Below are 18,938 nucleotides of genomic sequence, written 5' to 3'. Positions count from 1 at the left end.
CTTCGGTGCGGGATGGAGGGGGATTTGTTTCTCAGCTGCTTGTGGGCTTGAATGAGTGAGGAAGTGGGAACTTGCAGCTCAGGAAGCTACCATGCTGGTGCTTCGGGTCAGGAAGGAGGTGGGGTTTGCAGCTCAGGACTGCCACCGCTTGTAGTTCTATAGGGCTTGAGGTAGGTTTGCAGCTTAGGACGCTGCCGCTTCAGGGGACATTTATTTTTTTACCGGTGATTTTTTTGCCAGTTGGGTGAGAGTCCTGGTTAACTGAGATTCTACTGTATATTTTAGTCCTTTTAGCTTTTACTGCAGGCTCTGCAGCATTTTGGTAGCCTTTATTCAGAACTAGTGTTTTAGCCCGTTACATTTGTTGCAGTAACGGATGCTAGAATCGCCCCACCTGTTGATGGTCGGTATATTAAAATTTAATAAAACTTGAAACTTATATCCTGACCCTGACTCTGACCCCACAAATGCCCCGCCTCTATCATGCCCAGACCCTGCCTCCCACTGATCCCAGTCCCACCACCTCACCTTTCACCATTTCCTTTGTACCCTTTTGGCCCTCCTGACAGGGTCTTTACTTACCCAAGGCGGCAGCAGCAGTCCTGACGTACCAACCTTTCCTCCCTCAGTGCCCCAAAGCAGTAGTGGTTCTACCATTTCCATCTCTCCCTTTCCCCCTTTCACACCCTCTACCATCTCTCTCTGACCCTGTTTCACCTCTTTTGCCATCTTTCCCTTTCCTGTCCCCAAGACCTTCTCTCTCTCCTGTCCCCTCCACACTCCCTGAAGTCTATCTCTCCCTATCCCCTACCATCTTTCCTGGTCCCCCTAGTAGCCCCTCTGTCCTTCTCATCCATCTGTCTCTGTCTCTCTCCTCATCTCCTGCCTCTGCGGAGCTCTCGCAGCTCCTCCTCGTCCTCCTCCAGCCAGGCTTCAGCCATCTTCTGCCGCGCCTGACATCCGCCTCAGGGGATTCTTGCGCATGCACACTCCTACCTGCGATGCCCTACAGCGCACGGAAAAAGGGAGCACGCAGGTGGGAGTGCGCATGCGTGCTTAGGGCTTTATTAAATTAGATACCTCCAGCCTCCAGCAGTGGACATAACAGTATTCTTGGTAAGGCCTTTATTCTGCTGATTATGCCTCTGTGTACTCTACCTTTCTTCTGGCTGTAGCCACTGCCATCCCACAATATTTCACCACCTTCAAACATGGCCACCTTGTTGTCTCTCCTTCCTGGTTGGCAGTATTTTCTCCACAGCCCAATTCTATAAATGTTCTTTTAGATTTCTGCATACCCAGTGCATGACAGGACCCTCCAGATACCAACTCCAGCTCTTGTCAAATTAATATAAATAATTATATTTCTGCTAACAAGGACAATGTGATTGGCAGTGCAGTTATTTTGCAGTATTTCTCAGGTTCTTGTTAGGAAAAATAACATACATTACCTTTTCTACAATAGGTTCTTGCATACAAGCAGCCCCTTCAATAACTTCAGGTTCATTTGCTTTGATGGACATAGCTGTGCCAAAATCAGGGTGGGCCCATCTTTCTTCTAACACCATGTTTTCACTTTGATTTTCCATGTTATGAAATGAAATAACTCTCTTCTTGCTGAAAAGAGTCATAGGTAAGTAATTTTCATGCATTCTTGTTAGGATTAAATTTTAAATATGTTTTATCTTTATGAAGTTTGGGATAACAGGGGGATAGAGAGTTAGATGTTAATTTTAAAATGGAAGTCAGGGAAGTTGTCTCTCTCTGAGGTGACTGAAAGGCCTATGTGGTAAGCCTAGTTTTTTTTTTGTTTAGTTTTTTTAAATGGCATTCACTTTTCATTGCATTCAATTATTTTTCTAAATCACACTATTTGATTTGGAACCCCATTCAGTACATGTTTGAGAAGAACCAATATCCAAATCGTAATTGGCTAACACCTTTGTTCCGTTTGGTGAGCATGTTTGGACTTAGTTAAATATTAAAGAAAAATTAATATAATGGACATCAGTATGGGCCCATCTCATGATATGAAAGGGGAATATAGGCCTGGGCAGTAACTCATAGATGACCAGCACCAGACAATAAGTCTAAATAAGAACTGCCCCATATATCATTTAGTCCAATTTTGTGAAATTAATTAATCAAAACACTATGTAAGTCTTGAACAAACATTCAAACCAATTGAGAAAAGGAAAAGTGAAGACTTAATAAACTCCCAAAATAAAAAATGTAAAAATAAATAAAATAAATAAATATTTACGATTTGTAATCCACTTACACAGTAACCAGTAACTTGAACAACTTGTACTGTGAATCAATTAATTCTTAATTATTATTTTTAAATAAACCATTTAAACTTTCCAACCAGTGCTTCTGTGTTTAATATATTCAAACCTCTGTGTTTAACATAGGTCAGAGATGAAAGATCACTTTTAGCGCATCGTCTCCATACAGACCCAGATGCACTAAAAATGGTTGTTAGACCATGTGGGTTGCTGTGGGCTGATTTTTATGTCCAATTTTAAAACAGCAATCAATGACTTTGCATGCAAATTAGTTTTGTGGAGGTCTACCGTAATCCTTCATCACCAGTCATTGGAAAACTGACTTTGACACAAGCACAAAGCTGGTAGGAGAAGCCCAAATAGCTGAGCTGCAGGGAAAGCCTCGAAGCAGCCTTCTACAACTCAGCTAATTATTTTTTTTAATGGGCAAAGATATGTGTGTGTTACCCACGCACAATATTAATAAAAAATAAATCATGCTGGCCCCCCCTGTTGTTGCCTCCCCCCACAAGGCCCCAGAACAAAAAAAGAGAGGCAGGAGAGATGCCCATTCCCTCCTGCCTCGGCCACAAGGACCCCCCAAACTCCTGATCCCCCTTACCAACATTGTGCCACCCGGACCCCTCAATACTCCCAACTGACCCCCCCATGAGGATTGTATCACTCAGACCCCCCCAAACTCCCTCCCCTCAATCCCACAGGGGAGGGGCCTTTGGTGCCTAAGCCAATCAGGGCCTTAGGATCCTCCCAGTGCATCACAGGATGCACCGGGAAGGGAAAGACCCCCCATTTTGGAGAGGCAGACCTGATACAGGAGGGACTAGATATCCTTCCTGCTCTCTTCCAAATAAGGTATGGTGTGAGGGGTATGGGGGGAGCTGAGTGCCAGAGGCAGGAGGAAGTAAGCATTCCTTCTGCCAAGATCTTCATGGGGAGTGTGTGTTCAGGGGGCCGTGATCCTTGTAGGAAAGAGGGTGTCCGGGTAGTCATGATTTTCACAGGAGGAAGGAGGGGGGGTCTGGGTGATGCAATCCTCAAGGGAGTAGGTTGGTCAGGTGTGTGGAGAGGGTGGTGGGGCAACATGGGGGGGATCGGGAGTGTGGAGGGGTCTGGGTGGACGAGGCAGGAAGAAGAGGGCATCCCGCCTGCATCTCTTTATTTTTGTTCTGGGGCATCATCAGGTAGCAAGCACAACTTTAATTTTTGATGAGGACATGTGCAAAAAAATATGGCAGACCTGTCAGTAATCTCAGGCTCTTAGCAGCCATCACTATATTTAAGGCATGGTGCTAGCGATGTTATGGGCATCGATCAAAGGGCTCATTTTAATATTAATGACCTCGTTTTAATACAGAGGTCATTTGAATGGCAGAGTCAGAGAATGTACGAATGCAGGGAAAACCACATGGTGAGCCTTTGTGTACATTGGATTGGCAAATTAGGCCATCACTAAACCAGTTCAACGTGACAAAATCAAGCTTGAGAAATGGGCAGCGACATGGCAAATGAGGTTCAACGTGGATAAGTGTAAAGTGATGCATGTACGTAACAAAAATCTCATGCACGAATACAGGATGTCCTGGGCAGTACTTGGAGACCTCCAGGAAAGAGACTTGGGAGTTCTGATTGACAAGTCAATGAAGCTGTCCGCGCAACTGCGGCAGCAGCGAAAATGACGAACAGAATGCTAGGAATGATTAAGAAGAGGATCACGAACAGATTGGAGAAGGTTATCATGCCACTGTACTGGGCCATGGTGCGCCCTCACCTGGAGTACTGCGCCCAGCATTGGTCATCATACATAAAGAAGGACACAATAATACTCGAAAGGGTCCAGAGTAGAGCGACTAAAATGGTTAAGGAGCTGGAGAAGTTGCTGTACAGTGAAAGATTGGAGAAACTGGGCCTCTTCTCCCTAGAAAAGAGGAGACTGAGAGGGGACATGATCAAAATATTCAAAATACTGAAGAGAATAGAATTAGTAGATAAAGACAGGTTGTTCACCCTCTCCAAGGTAGGGAGAACGAGAGGGCACTCTCTAAAGTTGAAAGGGGATATATTTCATACAAACGTAAGGAAGTTCGTCTTCACCCAGAGAGTGGTAGAAAACTGGAACTCTCTTCCAGAGTCTGTTATAGGGGGAAACACCCTCCAGGGATTCAAGACAAAGTTGGACAAGTTCCTGATAAACTGGAATATAAACAGGTGAGACTGGACTCATTTAGAGCACTGGTCTTTAACCTAAGGGCTGCCGCGTGAGCAGACTGCTGGGCACGATGGACCACTGGTCTGACCCAGCAGCAGCAATTCTTATGTTCTTATGTTAACAGAGGTTCTTTTAATATATGGAATACCCTATACCATTTTAAAATTATGATTAGTGAAGTTTTTTTCTTGAAGGGATTCAAGACAAAATTGGACAAGTTCCTGATAAATGGGAACGTATATAGGTAAGGCTGGACTCATTTAGAGCATTGGTCTATGACCAAAGGGCCGCTGCATGAGGATTTAATTTTGTCAGACAGATGAATTAAGGTTTCCCAAATAGCTGAAGAAATGGGCATCTTGGCAGGTACTGTTTGGAAAATAATTCATGAGAAGTAGGAAATGTTCACGGTTAGTACAAAATAGGTTTCAAGAATGCTGACACCATGTCTGAGGGTCACGAGGCTCCAGTGCTGTCAGAAGAATTTGGAGATACTCTGTGAAGACCAAGAGACATTGTTTTTCATCGTTTGGTGACTAGAGTAGAGACATGAGACTATCACAGAGATCCTGAGTCCAAAATGGAGTCAATGCATTGGAAGTACAAGTCATTCCCCACCCCAAAAAAGTTCAAGACAGAAAAATCAGTGGGCAAAGTTATTTCACATGCCTTCTGGGATGATGAAGGACTTTTGCTTCCTGAGTTTTTGCCACATACGACAGCCATAACCATGGAGAATTGACCCTTATGCTTCCAAGTGAACTTTGGAGGAAATTCTGCAAATAATATAGGAGGAAAAGAGCTCAGAGTCTTTGATCTCCTTCTACTAAGGCTGGTGTCCACACTCTGAACTGTTTGAGACCTTCATTCAGCTATCCACTGCAAAGGTCTCCATGCAAATGAACAGTTACAAAATGATGACTTAGCAAAGCATCTGAGTCATGTTGAATGATTGTATACGATATCTCTAGTTACATTATGTTAGCATCTTGTTACATCTTGTTAGCATCTAGCTAGTCTAACAGAGTTTGGAAAACCCTACTAAAGATGAATTAAAATAGTGAAGATGCTGGGAATAAGAACCTTTTGGTTCAAATAAATATTTTAACCACTTAGCGTACTTTCTGAAGGAGAGGCTAGTTTTTGAGATTGTCTGGTGTGTGTAGTTTAGTGTCTTTTGGCATTCTATTCACTCCCAATTTTCATGGTTTCAGGAACTAAAACAAGGATTCGGACAGCGGTGTGAGTTAATTATTTTTATTGTTAATCCATATTCTTAGCACTATAAATACTAATGTACCTCTTACATGTTCTTAATTGTGCTACTTCTTGCAACTGGTGATGCCACTTTTTCTTAAGCTGGTATCAAGAAATCTTGGATATCATTATAAAAAGAGAAACTAAAACTTAAAACATTTATCATCTATAAGAATTATACACATGCCTGAATAGCAGCAGGAACAGTGTTCCCTGGATGTGCTTGTATTAATTTACTGTTTCAGCTGTAAAGGGGGAAGATGAGAAAAATAAATCTTTGGTTAGAAACTTACCCAGTGCACTCCATGCCATCTGAGGTTGGGTCTTCCTCGTCTTTCAATGACCCTTGAGTGTCCAAGTGAACTTTGGAGGAAGTTCTGAAATCAATATAGGAGGAAAAGAGATCAGTATCTTTGATATCCTTTTACGTAGGCTGGTGTTAGCATTCTGAACTGTTTGAGAGCTTCCTTCAGCTATCCACTGCTGATGTCTCCATGCAAATGAACACTTACAAAATGATGACTTAGCAAAGAAGCTTTGAGTCGTCTTGAATGATTGTATGTGATATCTCTTGTTGAATTATGAGCATCTAGCTAGTCTAACAGAGTTTGGAAAACCCTACTAAAGATGAATGCAAATATTTGAGATGCTGGGTATAAGAACCTTTTGGTTCAAATAAATGTTTTAACCACATAGCATACTTTCTGAAGGAGAGGCTAGTTTTTGAGATTGTCTGGTATGTGTCGTTTAGTATCTTTTGGCATTCTATTCACTCCCAATTTTCATGGTTTCAGGAACTAAAACAAGGATTCGGACAGCGGTGTGAGTTAATTATTTTTATTGTTAATCCATATTCTTAGCACTATAAATACTAATGTACCTCTTACATGTTCTTAATTGTGCTACTTCTTGCAACTGGTGATGCCACTTTTTCTTAAGCTGGTATCAAGAAATCTTGGATATCATTATAAAAAGAGAAACTAAAACTTAAAACATTTATCATCTATAAGAATTATACACATGCCTGAATAGCAGCAGGAACAGTGTTCCCTGGATGTGCTTGTATTAATTTACTCTTTCAGCTGTAAAGGGGGAAGATGAGAAAAATAAATCTTTGGTTAGAAACTTACCCAGTGCACTCCATGCCATCTGAGGTTGGGTCTTCCTCGTCTTTCAATGACCCTTGAGTGTCCAAGTGAACTTTGGAGGATGTTCTGCAATCAATATAGGAGAAAAAGAGATCAGTATCTTTGATATCCTTTTACGTAGGCTGGTGATAGCATTCTGAAATGTTTGAGAGCTTCCTTCAGCTATCCACTGCTGATGTCTCCATGCAAATGAACACTTACAAAATGATGACTTAGCAAAAAAGCTTTGAGTCGTCTTGAATGATTGTATATGATATCTCTTGTTGCATTATGAGCATCTAGCTAGTCTAACAGAGTTTGGAAAACCCTACTAAAGATGAATCCAAATATTTGAGATGCTGGGAATAAGAACCTTTTGGTTCAAATAAATGTTTTAACCACTTAGCGTACTTTATGAAGGAGAGGCTAGTTTTTGAGATTGTCTGGTGTGTGTAGTTTAGTGTCTTTGTCTTTGGCATTCTATTCACACCAAATTTTCATGGTTTCAGGAACTAAAACAAGGATTCGGACAGCGGTGTGAGTTAATTAGTGTTATTGTTAATCCATATTCTTAGCACTATAAATACTAATGTACCTCTTACATGTTCTTAATTGTGCTACTTCTTGCAACTGGTGATGCCACTTTTTCTTAAACTGGTATCAAGAAATCTTGGATATCATTATAAAAAGAGAAACTAAATCTTAAAACATTTATCATCTATAAGAATTATACACATGCCTGAATAGCAGCAGGAAATGTGTTCCCTGGATGTGCTTGTATTAATTTACTGTTTCAGCTGTGAAGGGGGAAGATGATAAAAAAAAATCTTTGGTTAGAAACTTACCCAGTGCATTCCATGCCATCTGAGGTTGGGTCTTCCTCGTCTTTCAATGACCCTTGAGTGTCCAAGTGAACTTTGGAGGATGTTCTGCAATCAATATAGGAGGAAAAGAGCTCAGTATCTTTGATCTCCTTTTACTTAGGCTGGTGTAAGCATTCTGAACTGTTTGAGAGCTTCCTTCAGCTATCCACTGCTGATGTCTCCATGCAAATGAACACTTACAAAATGATGACTTAGCAAAGAAGCTTTGAGTCGTCTTGAATGATTGTATGTGATATCTCTTGTTGCATTATGAGCATCTTGCTAGTCTAACAGAGTTTGGAAAACCCTACTAAAGATGAATGCAAATATTTGAGTTGCTGGGAATCAGAACCTTTTGGTTCAAATAAATGTTTTAACCACATAGCGTACTTTCTGAAGGAGAGGCTAGTTTTTGAGATTGTCTGGTATGTGTCGTTTAGTGTCTTTGGCATTCTATTCACTCCCAATTTCCATGGTTTCAGGAACTAAAACAAGGATTCGGACAGCGGTATGAGTTAATTAGTGTTATTGTAAATCCATATTCTTAGCACTATAAATACTAATGTACCTCTTATATGTTCTTAATTGTGCTACTTCTTGCAACTGGTGATGCCACTTTTTCTTAAACTGGTATCAAGAAATCTTGGATATCATTATAAAAAGAGAAACTAAATCTTAAAACATTTATCAACTATAAGAATTATACATATGCCTGAATAGCAGCAGGAACAGTGTTCCCTGGATGTGCTTGTATTAATTTAATGTTTCAGCTGTGAAGGGGGAAGATGAGAAAAAGAAATCTATGGTTAGAAACTTACCCAGTGCACTCCATGCCATCTGAGGTTGGATCTTCCTCGTCTTTCAATGACCCTTGAGTGTCCAAGTGACCTTTGGAGGATGTTCTGCAATCAATATAGGAGGAAAAGATCTCCTTTTACTTAGGCTGGTGTAAGCATTCTGAACTGTTTGAGAGCTTCCTTCAGCTATCTACTGCTGATGTCTCCATGCAAATGAACACTTACAAAATGATGACTTAGCAAAGAAGCTTTGAGTCATCTTGAATGATTGTATATGATATCTCTTGTTGCATTATGAGCATCTAGCTAGTGTAACAGAGTTTGGAAAACCCTACTAAAGATGAATCCAAATATTTGAGATGCTGGGAATAAGAACCTTTTGGTTCAAATAAATGTTTTAACCACTTAGCGTACTTTCTGAAGGAGAGGCTAGTTTTTGAGATTGTCTGGTATGTGTAGTTTAGTGTCTTTGGCATTCTATTCACTCCCAATTTTCATGGTTTCAGGAACTAAAACAAGGATTCGGACAGCGGTGTGAGTTAATTAGTGTTATTGTAAATCCATATTCTTAGCACTATAAATACTAATGTACCTCTTACATGTTCTTAATTGTGCTACTTCTTGCAACTGGTGATGCCACTTTTTCTTAAGCTGGTATCAAGAAATCTTGGATATAATTATAAAAAGAGAAACTAAAACTTAAAACATTTATCATCTATAAGAATTATACACATGCCTGAATAGCAGCAGGAACAGTGTTCCCTGGATGTGCTTGTATTAATTTACTGTTTCAGCTGTAAAGGGGGAAGATGAGAAAAAGAAATCTTTGGTTAGAAACTTACCCAGTGCACTCCATGCCATCTGAGGTTGGATCTTCCTCGTCTTTCAATGACCCTTGAGTGTCCAAGTGAACTTTGGAGGATGTTCTGCAATCAATATAGGAGGAAAAGATCTCCTTTTACTTAGGCTGGTGTAAGCATTCTGAACTGTTTGAGAGCTTCCTTCAGCTATCCACTGCTGATGTCTCCATGCAAATGAACACTTACAAAATGATGACTTAGCAAAGAATCTTTGAGTCGTCTTGAATGATTGTATGTGATATCTCTTGTTGCATTATGAGCATCTAGCTAGTCTAACAGAGTTTGGAAAACCCTACTAAAGATGAATGCAAATATTTGAGATGCTGGGAATAAGAACCTTTTGGTTCAAATAAATGTTTTAACCACTTAGCGTACTTTCTGAAGGAGAGGCTAGTTTTTGAGATTGTCTGGTATGTGTAGTTTAGTGTCTTTTGGCATTCTATTCACTCCCAATTTTCATGGTTTCAGGAACTAAAACAAGGATTCGGACAGCGGTGTGAGTTAATTAGTGTTATTAATCCATATTCTTAGCACTATAAATACTAATGTACCTCTTACATGTTCTTAATTGTGCTACTTCTTGCAACTGGTGATGCCACTTTTTTTTAAACTGGTATCAAGAAATCTTGGATATCATTATAAAAAGAGAAACTAAATCTTAAAACATTTATCATCTATAAGAATTATACATATGCCTGAATAGCAGCAGGAACAGTGTTCCCTGGATGTGCTTGTATTAATTTACTGTTTCAGCTGTGAAAGGGGAAGATGAGAAAAAGAAATCTTTGGTTAGAAACTTACCCAGTGCACTCCATGCCATCTGAGGTTGGGTCTTCCTCGTCTTTCAATGACCCTTGAGAGTCCAAGTGAACTTTGGAGGATGTTCTGCAATCAATATAGGAGGAAAAGAGCTCAGTATCTTTGATCTCCTTTTACTTAGGCTGGTGTAAGCATTCTGAACTGTTTGAGAGCTTCCTTCAGCTATCTACTGCTGATGTCTCCATGCAAATGAACACTTACAAAATGATGACTTAGCAAAGAAGCTTTGAGTCGTCTTGAATGATTGTATGTGATATCTCTTGTTGCATTATGAGCATCTTGCTAGTCTAACAGAGTTTGGAAAACCCTACTAAAGATGAATGCAAATATTTGAGTTGCTGGGAATCAGAACCTTTTGGTTCAAATAAATGTTTTAACCACATAGCGTACTTTCTGAAGGAGAGGCTAGTTTTTGAGATTGTCTGGTATGTGTCGTTTAGTGTCTTTGGCATTCTATTCACTCCCAATTTCCATGGTTTCAGGAACTAAAACAAGGATTCGGACAGCGGTGTGAGTTAATTAGTGTTATTGTAAATCCATATTCTTAGCACTATAAATACTAATGTACCTCTTATATGTTCTTAATTGTGCTACTTCTTGCAACTGGTGATGCCACTTTTTCTTAAACTGGTATCAAGAAATCTTGGATATCATTATAAAAAGAGAAACTAAATCTTAAAACATTTATCAACTATAAGAATTATACATATGCCTGAATAGCAGCAGGAACAGTGTTCCCTGGATGTGCTTGTATTAATTTAATGTTTCAGCTGTGAAGGGGGAAGATGAGAAAAAGAAATCTATGGTTAGAAACTTACCCAGTGCACTCCATGCCATCTGAGGTTGGATCTTCCTCGTCTTTCAATGACCCTTGAGTGTCCAAGTGAACTTTGGAGGATGTTCTGCAATCAATATAGGAGGAAAAGATCTCCTTTTACTTAGGCTGGTGTAAGCATTCTGAACTGTTTGAGAGCTTCCTTCAGCTATCTACTGCTGATGTCTCCATGCAAATGAACACTTACAAAATGATGACTTAGCAAAGAAGCTTTGAGTCATCTTGAATGATTGTATATGATATCTCTTGTTGCATTATGAGCATCTAGCTAGTGTAACAGAGTTTGGAAAACCCTACTAAAGATGAATCCAAATATTTGAGATGCTGGGAATAAGAACCTTTTGGTTCAAATAAATGTTTTAACCACTTAGCGTACTTTCTGAAGGAGAGGCTAGTTTTTGAGATTGTCTGGTATGTGTAGTTTAGTGTCTTTGGCATTCTATTCACTCCCAATTTTCATGGTTTCAGGAACTAAAACAAGGATTCGGACAGCGGTGTGAGTTAATTAGTGTTATTGTAAATCCATATTCTTAGCACTATAAATACTAATGTACCTCTTACATGTTCTTAATTGTGCTACTTCTTGCAACTGGTGATGCCACTTTTTCTTAAGCTGGTATCAAGAAATCTTGGATATCATTATAAAAAGAGAAACTAAATCTTAAAACATTTATCATCTATAAGAATTATACACATGCCTGAATAGCAGCAGGAACAGTGTTCCCTGGATGTGCTTGTATTAATTTACTGTTTCAGCTGTAAAGGGGGAAGATGAGAAAAAGAAATCTTTGGTTAGAAACTTACCCAGTGCACTCCATGCCATCTGAGGTTGGATCTTCCTCGTCTTTCAATGACCCTTGAGTGTCCAAGTGAACTTTGGAGGATGTTCTGCAATCAATATAGGAGGAAAAGATCTCCTTTTACTTAGGCTGGTGTAAGCATTCTGAACTGTTTGAGAGCTTCCTTCAGCTATCCACTGCTGATGTCTCCATGCAAATGAACACTTACAAAATGATGACTTAGCAAAGAATCTTTGAGTCGTCTTGAATGATTGTATGTGATATCTCTTGTTGCATTATGAGCATCTAGCTAGTCTAACAGAGTTTGGAAAACCCTACTAAAGATGAATGCAAATATTTGAGATGCTGGGAATAAGAACCTTTTGGTTCAAATAAATGTTTTAACCACTTAGCGTACTTTCTGAAGGAGAGGCTAGTTTTTGAGATTGTCTGGTATGTGTCGTTTAGTGTCTTTGGCATTCTATTCACTCCCAATTTCCATGGTTTCAGGAACTAAAACAAGGATTCGGACAGCGGTGTGAGTTAATTAGTGTTATTGTAAATCCATATTCTTAGCACTATAAATACTAATGTACCTCTTATATGTTCTTAATTGTGCTACTTCTTGCAACTGGTGATGCCACTTTTTCTTAAACTGGTATCAAGAAATCTTGGATATCATTATAAAAAGAGAAACTAAATCTTAAAACATTTATCAACTATAAGAATTATACATATGCCTGAATAGCAGCAGGAACAGTGTTCCCTGGATGTGCTTGTATTAATTTAATGTTTCAGCTGTGAAGGGGGAAGATGAGAAAAAGAAATCTATGGTTAGAAACTTACCCAGTGCACTCCATGCCATCTGAGGTTGGATCTTCCTCGTCTTTCAATGACCCTTGAGTGTCCAAGTGAACTTTGGAGGATGTTCTGCAATCAATATAGGAGGAAAAGATCTCCTTTTACTTAGGCTGGTGTAAGCATTCTGAACTGTTTGAGAGCTTCCTTCAGCTATCTACTGCTGATGTCTCCATGCAAATGAACACTTACAAAATGATGACTTAGCAAAGAAGCTTTGAGTCATCTTGAATGATTGTATATGATATCTCTTGTTGCATTATGAGCATCTAGCTAGTGTAACAGAGTTTGGAAAACCCTACTAAAGATGAATCCAAATATTTGAGATGCTGGGAATAAGAACCTTTTGGTTCAAATAAATGTTTTAACCACTTAGCGTACTTTCTGAAGGAGAGGCTAGTTTTTGAGATTGTCTGGTATGTGTAGTTTAGTGTCTTTGGCATTCTATTCACTCCCAATTTTCATGGTTTCAGGAACTAAAACAAGGATTCGGACAGCGGTGTGAGTTAATTAGTGTTATTGTAAATCCATATTCTTAGCACTATAAATACTAATGTACCTCTTACATGTTCTTAATTGTGCTACTTCTTGCAACTGGTGATGCCACTTTTTCTTAAGCTGGTATCAAGAAATCTTGGATATCATTATAAAAAGAGAAACTAAAACTTAAAACATTTATCATCTATAAGAATTATACACATGCCTGAATAGCAGCAGGAACAGTGTTCCCTGGATGTGCTTGTATTAATTTACTGTTTCAGCTGTAAAGGGGGAAGATGAGAAAAAGAAATCTTTGGTTAGAAACTTACCCAGTGCACTCCATGCCATCTGAGGTTGGATCTTCCTCGTCTTTCAATGACCCTTGAGTGTCCAAGTGAACTTTGGAGGATGTTCTGCAATCAATATAGGAGGAAAAGATCTCCTTTTACTTAGGCTGGTGTAAGCATTCTGAACTGTTTGAGAGCTTCCTTCAGCTATCCACAGCTGATGTCTCCATGCAAATGAACACTTACAAAATGATGACTTAGCAAAGAATCTTTGAGTCGTCTTGAATGATTGTATGTGATATCTCTTGTTGCATTATGAGCATCTAGCTAGTCTAACAGAGTTTGGAAAACCCTACTAAAGATGAATGCAAATATTTGAGATGCTGGGAATAAGAACCTTTTGGTTCAAATAAATGTTTTAACCACTTAGCGTACTTTCTGAAGGAGAGGCTAGTTTTTGAGATTGTCTGGTATGTGTAGTTTAGTGTCTTTTGGCATTCTATTCACTCCCAATTTTCATGGTTTCAGGAACTAAAACAAGGATTCGGACAGCGGTGTGAGTTAATTAGTGTTATTAATCCATATTCTTAGCACTATAAATACTAATGTACCTCTTACATGTTCTTAATTGTGCTACTTCTTGCAACTGGTGATGCCACTTTTTTTTAAACTGGTATCAAGAAATCTTGGATATCATTATAAAAAGAGAAACTAAATCTTAAAACATTTATCATCTATAAGAATTATACATATGCCTGAATAGCAGCAGGAACAGTGTTCCCTGGATGTGCTTGTATTAATTTACTGTTTCAGCTGTGAAAGGGGAAGATGAGAAAAAGAAATCTTTGGTTAGAAACTTACCCAGTGCACTCCATGCCATCTGAGGTTGGGTCTTCCTCGTCTTTCAATGACCCTTGAGAGTCCAAGTGAACTTTGGAGGATGTTCTGCAATCAATATAGGAGGAAAAGAGCTCAGTATCTTTGATCTCCTTTTACTTAGGCTGGTGTAAGCATTCTGAACTGTTTGAGAGCTTCCTTCAGCTATCTACTGCTGATGTCTCCATGCAAATGAACACTTACAAAATGATGACTTAGCAAAGAAGCTTTGAGTCGTCTTGAATGATTGTATGTGATATCTCTTGTTGCATTATGAGCATCTTGCTAGTCTAACAGAGTTTGGAAAACCCTACTAAAGATGAATGCAAATATTTGAGTTGCTGGGAATCAGAACCTTTTGGTTCAAATAAATGTTTTAACCACATAGCGTACTTTCTGAAGGAGAGGCTAGTTTTTGAGATTGTCTGGTATGTGTCGTTTAGTGTCTTTGGCATTCTATTCACTCCCAATTTCCATGGTTTCAGGAACTAAAACAAGGATTCGGACAGCGGTGTGAGTTAATTAGTGTTATTGTAAATCCATATTCTTAGCACTATAAATACTAATGTACCTCTTATATGTTCTTAATTGTGCTACTTCTTGCAACTGGTGATGCCACTTTTTCTTAAACTGGTATCAAGAAATCTTGGATATCATTATAAAAAGAGAAACTAAATCTTAAAACATTTATCAACTATAAGAATTATACATATGCCTGAATAGCAGCAGGAACAGTGTTCCCTGGATGTGCTTGTATTAATTTAATGTTTCAGCTGTGAAGGGGGAAGATGAGAAAAAGAAATCTATGGTTAGAAACTTACCCAGTGCACTCCATGCCATCTGAGGTTGGATCTTCCTCGTCTTTCAATGACCCTTGAGTGTCCAAGTGAACTTTGGAGGATGTTCTGCAATCAATATAGGAGGAAAAGATCTCCTTTTACTTAGGCTGGTGTAAGCATTCTGAACTGTTTGAGAGCTTCCTTCAGCTATCTACTGCTGATGTCTCCATGCAAATGAACACTTACAAAATGATGACTTAGCAAAGAAGCTTTGAGTCATCTTGAATGATTGTATATGATATCTCTTGTTGCATTATGAGCATCTAGCTAGTGTAACAGAGTTTGGAAAACCCTACTAAAGATGAATCCAAATATTTGAGATGCTGGGAATAAGAACCTTTTGGTTCAAATAAATGTTTTAACCACTTAGCGTACTTTCTGAAGGAGAGGCTAGTTTTTGAGATTGTCTGGTATGTGTAGTTTAGTGTCTTTGGCATTCTATTCACTCCCAATTTTCATGGTTTCAGGAACTAAAACAAGGATTCGGACAGCGGTGTGAGTTAATTAGTGTTATTGTAAATCCATATTCTTAGCACTATAAATACTAATGTACCTCTTACATGTTCTTAATTGTGCTACTTCTTGCAACTGGTGATGCCACTTTTTCTTAAGCTGGTATCAAGAAATCTTGGATATCATTATAAAAAGAGAAACTAAAACTTAAAACATTTATCATCTATAAGAATTATACACATGCCTGAATAGCAGCAGGAACAGTGTTCCCTGGATGTGCTTGTATTAATTTACTGTTTCAGCTGTAAAGGGGGAAGATGAGAAAAAGAAATCTTTGGTTAGAAACTTACCCAGTGCACTCCATGCCATCTGAGGTTGGATCTTCCTCGTCTTTCAATGACCCTTGAGTGTCCAAGTGAACTTTGGAGGATGTTCTGCAATCAATATAGGAGGAAAAGATCTCCTTTTACTTAGGCTGGTGTAAGCATTCTGAACTGTTTGAGAGCTTCCTTCAGCTATCCACTGCTGATGTCTCCATGCAAATGAACACTTACAAAATGATGACTTAGCAAAGAATCTTTGAGTCGTCTTGAATGATTGTATGTGATATCTCTTGTTGCATTATGAGCATCTAGCTAGTCTAACAGAGTTTGGAAAACCCTACTAAAGATGAATGCAAATATTTGAGATGCTGGGAATAAGAACCTTTTGGTTCAAATAAATGTTTTAACCACTTAGCGTACTTTCTGAAGGAGAGGCTAGTTTTTGAGATTGTCTGGTATGTGTAGTTTAGTGTCTTTTGGCATTCTATTCACTCCCAATTTTCATGGTTTCAGGAACTAAAACAAGGATTCGGACAGCGGTGTGAGTTAATTAGTGTTATTAATCCATATTCTTAGCACTATAAATACTAATGTACCTCTTACATGTTCTTAATTGTGCTACTTCTTGCAACTGGTGATGCCACTTTTTTTTAAACTGGTATCAAGAAATCTTGGATATCATTATAAAAAGAGAAACTAAATCTTAAAACATTTATCATCTATAAGAATTATACATATGCCTGAATAGCAGCAGGAACAGTGTTCCCTGGATGTGCTTGTATTAATTTACTGTTTCAGCTGTGAAAGGGGAAGATGAGAAAAAGAAATCTTTGGTTAGAAACTTACCCAGTGCACTCCATGCCATCTGAGGTTGGGTCTTCCTCGTCTTTCAATGACCCTTGAGAGTCCAAGTGAACTTTGGAGGATGTTCTGCAATCAATATAGGAGGAAAAGAGCTCAGTATCTTTGATCTCCTTTTACTTAGGCTGGTGTAAGCATTCTGAACTGTTTGAGAGCTTCCTTCAGCTATCTACTGCTGATGTCTCCATGCAAATGAACACTTACAAAATGATGACTTAGCAAAGAAGCTTTGAGTCGTCTTGAATGATTGTATGTGATATCTCTTGTTGCATTATGAGCATCTTGCTAGTCTAACAGAGTTTGGAAAACCCTACTAAAGATGAATGCAAATATTTGAGTTGCTGGGAATCAGAACCTTTTGGTTCAAATAAATGTTTTAACCACATAGCGTACTTTCTGAAGGAGAGGCTAGTTTTTGAGATTGTCTGGTATGTGTCGTTTAGTGTCTTTGGCATTCTATTCACTCCCAATTTCCATGGTTTCAGGAACTAAAACAAGGATTCGGACAGCGGTGTGAGTTAATTAGTGTTATTGTAAATCCATATTCTTAGCACTATAAATACTAATGTACCTCTTATATGTTCTTAATTGTGCTACTTCTTGCAACTGGTGATGCCACTTTTTCTTAAACTGGTATCAAGAAATCTTGGATATCATTATAAAAAGAGAAACTAAATCTTAAAACATTTATCAACTATAAGAATTATACATATGCCTGAATAGCAGCAGGAACAGTGTTCCCTGGATGTGCTTGTATTAATTTAATGTTTCAGCTGTGAAGGGGGAAGATGAGAAAAAGAAATCTATGGTTAGAAACTTACCCAGTGCACTCCATGCCATCTGAGGTTGGATCTTCCTCGTCTTTCAATGACCCTTGAGTGTCCAAGTGAACTTTGGAGGATGTTCTGCAATCAATATAGGAGGAAAAGATCTCCTTTTACTTAGGCTGGTGTAAGCATTCTGAACTGTTTGAGAGCTTCCTTCAGCTATCTACTGCTGATGTCTCCATGCAAATGAACACTTACAAAATGATGACTTAGCAAAGAAGCTTTGAGTCATCTTGAATGATTGTATATGATATCTCTTGTTGCATTATGAGCATCTAGCTAGTGTAACAGAGTTTGGAAAACCCTACTAAAGATGAATCCAAATATTTGAGATGCTGGGAATAAGAACCTTTTGGTTCAAATAAATGTTTTAACCACTTAGCGTACTTTCTGAAGGAGAGGCTAGTTTTTGAGATTGTCTGGTATGTGTAGTTTAGTGTCTTTGGCATTCTATTCACTCCCAATTTTCATGGTTTCAGGAACTAAAACAAGGATTCGGACAGCGGTGTGAGTTAATTAGTGTTATTGTAAATCCATATTCTTAGCACTATAAATACTAATGTACCTCTTACATGTTCTTAATTGTGCTACTTCTTGCAACTGGTGATGCCACTTTTTCTTAAGCTGGTATCAAGAAATCTTGGATATCATTATAAAAAGAGAAACTAAAACTTAAAACATTTATCATCTATAAGAATTATACACATGCCTGAATAGCAGCAGGAACAGTGTTCCCTGGATGTGCTTGTATTAATTTACTGTTTCAGCTGTGAAGGGGGAAGATGAGAAAAAGAAATCTTTGGTTAGAAACTTACCCAGTGCACTCCATGCCATCTGAGGTTGGGTCTTCCTCGTCTTTCAATGACCCTTGAGTGTCCAAGTGAACTTTGGAGGAAGTTCTGAAATCAATATAGGAGGAAAAGAGATCAGTATCTTTGATATCCTTTTACGTAGGCTGGTGATAGCATTCTGAACTGTTTGAGAGCTTCCTTCAGCTATCTACTGCTGATGTCTCCATGCAAATGAACACTTACAAAATGATGACTTAGCAAAGAATCTTTGAGTCGTCTTGAATGATTGTATGTGATATCTCTTGTTGCATTATGAGCATCTAGCTAGTCTAACAGAGTTTGGAAAACCCTACTAAAGATGAATGCAAATATTTGAGATGCTGGGAATAAGAACCTTTTGGTTCAAATAAATGTTTTAACCACTTAGCGTACTTTCTGAAGGAGAGGCTAGTTTTTGAGATTGTCTGGTATGTGTAGTTTAGTGTCTTTTGGCATTCTATTCACTCCCAATT

The 18,938-nt window shown here is 38.7% G+C and overlaps 1 protein-coding gene across 1 annotated transcript in view; it reads right to left on the bottom strand.

Moving 5' to 3' along the window:
* LOC117357839 (protocadherin Fat 3-like) overlaps positions 1-18,938 on the bottom strand; it is a 154,974-nt gene that overhangs the window by 11,951 nt on the left and 124,085 nt on the right. The window contains exons 20-23 of the mRNA XM_033939002.1: positions 7,724-7,807; positions 6,882-6,965; positions 6,045-6,128; positions 1,452-1,617 (exon numbers count right to left, since the gene is read on the bottom strand). Of these exons, the coding sequence (XP_033794893.1) occupies positions 1,452-1,617; positions 6,045-6,128; positions 6,882-6,965; positions 7,724-7,807 (418 nt within the window). The remainder of the gene's footprint in view (positions 1-1,451; positions 1,618-6,044; positions 6,129-6,881; positions 6,966-7,723; positions 7,808-18,938) is intronic.

The sequence above is a fragment of the Geotrypetes seraphini genome, chromosome 3 (assembly GCF_902459505.1).
Source record: "Geotrypetes seraphini chromosome 3, aGeoSer1.1, whole genome shotgun sequence".
Taxonomy (NCBI): Eukaryota; Metazoa; Chordata; class Amphibia; order Gymnophiona; family Dermophiidae; genus Geotrypetes; species Geotrypetes seraphini.
This window is presented reverse-complemented; position numbering and strand designations above follow the sequence as displayed.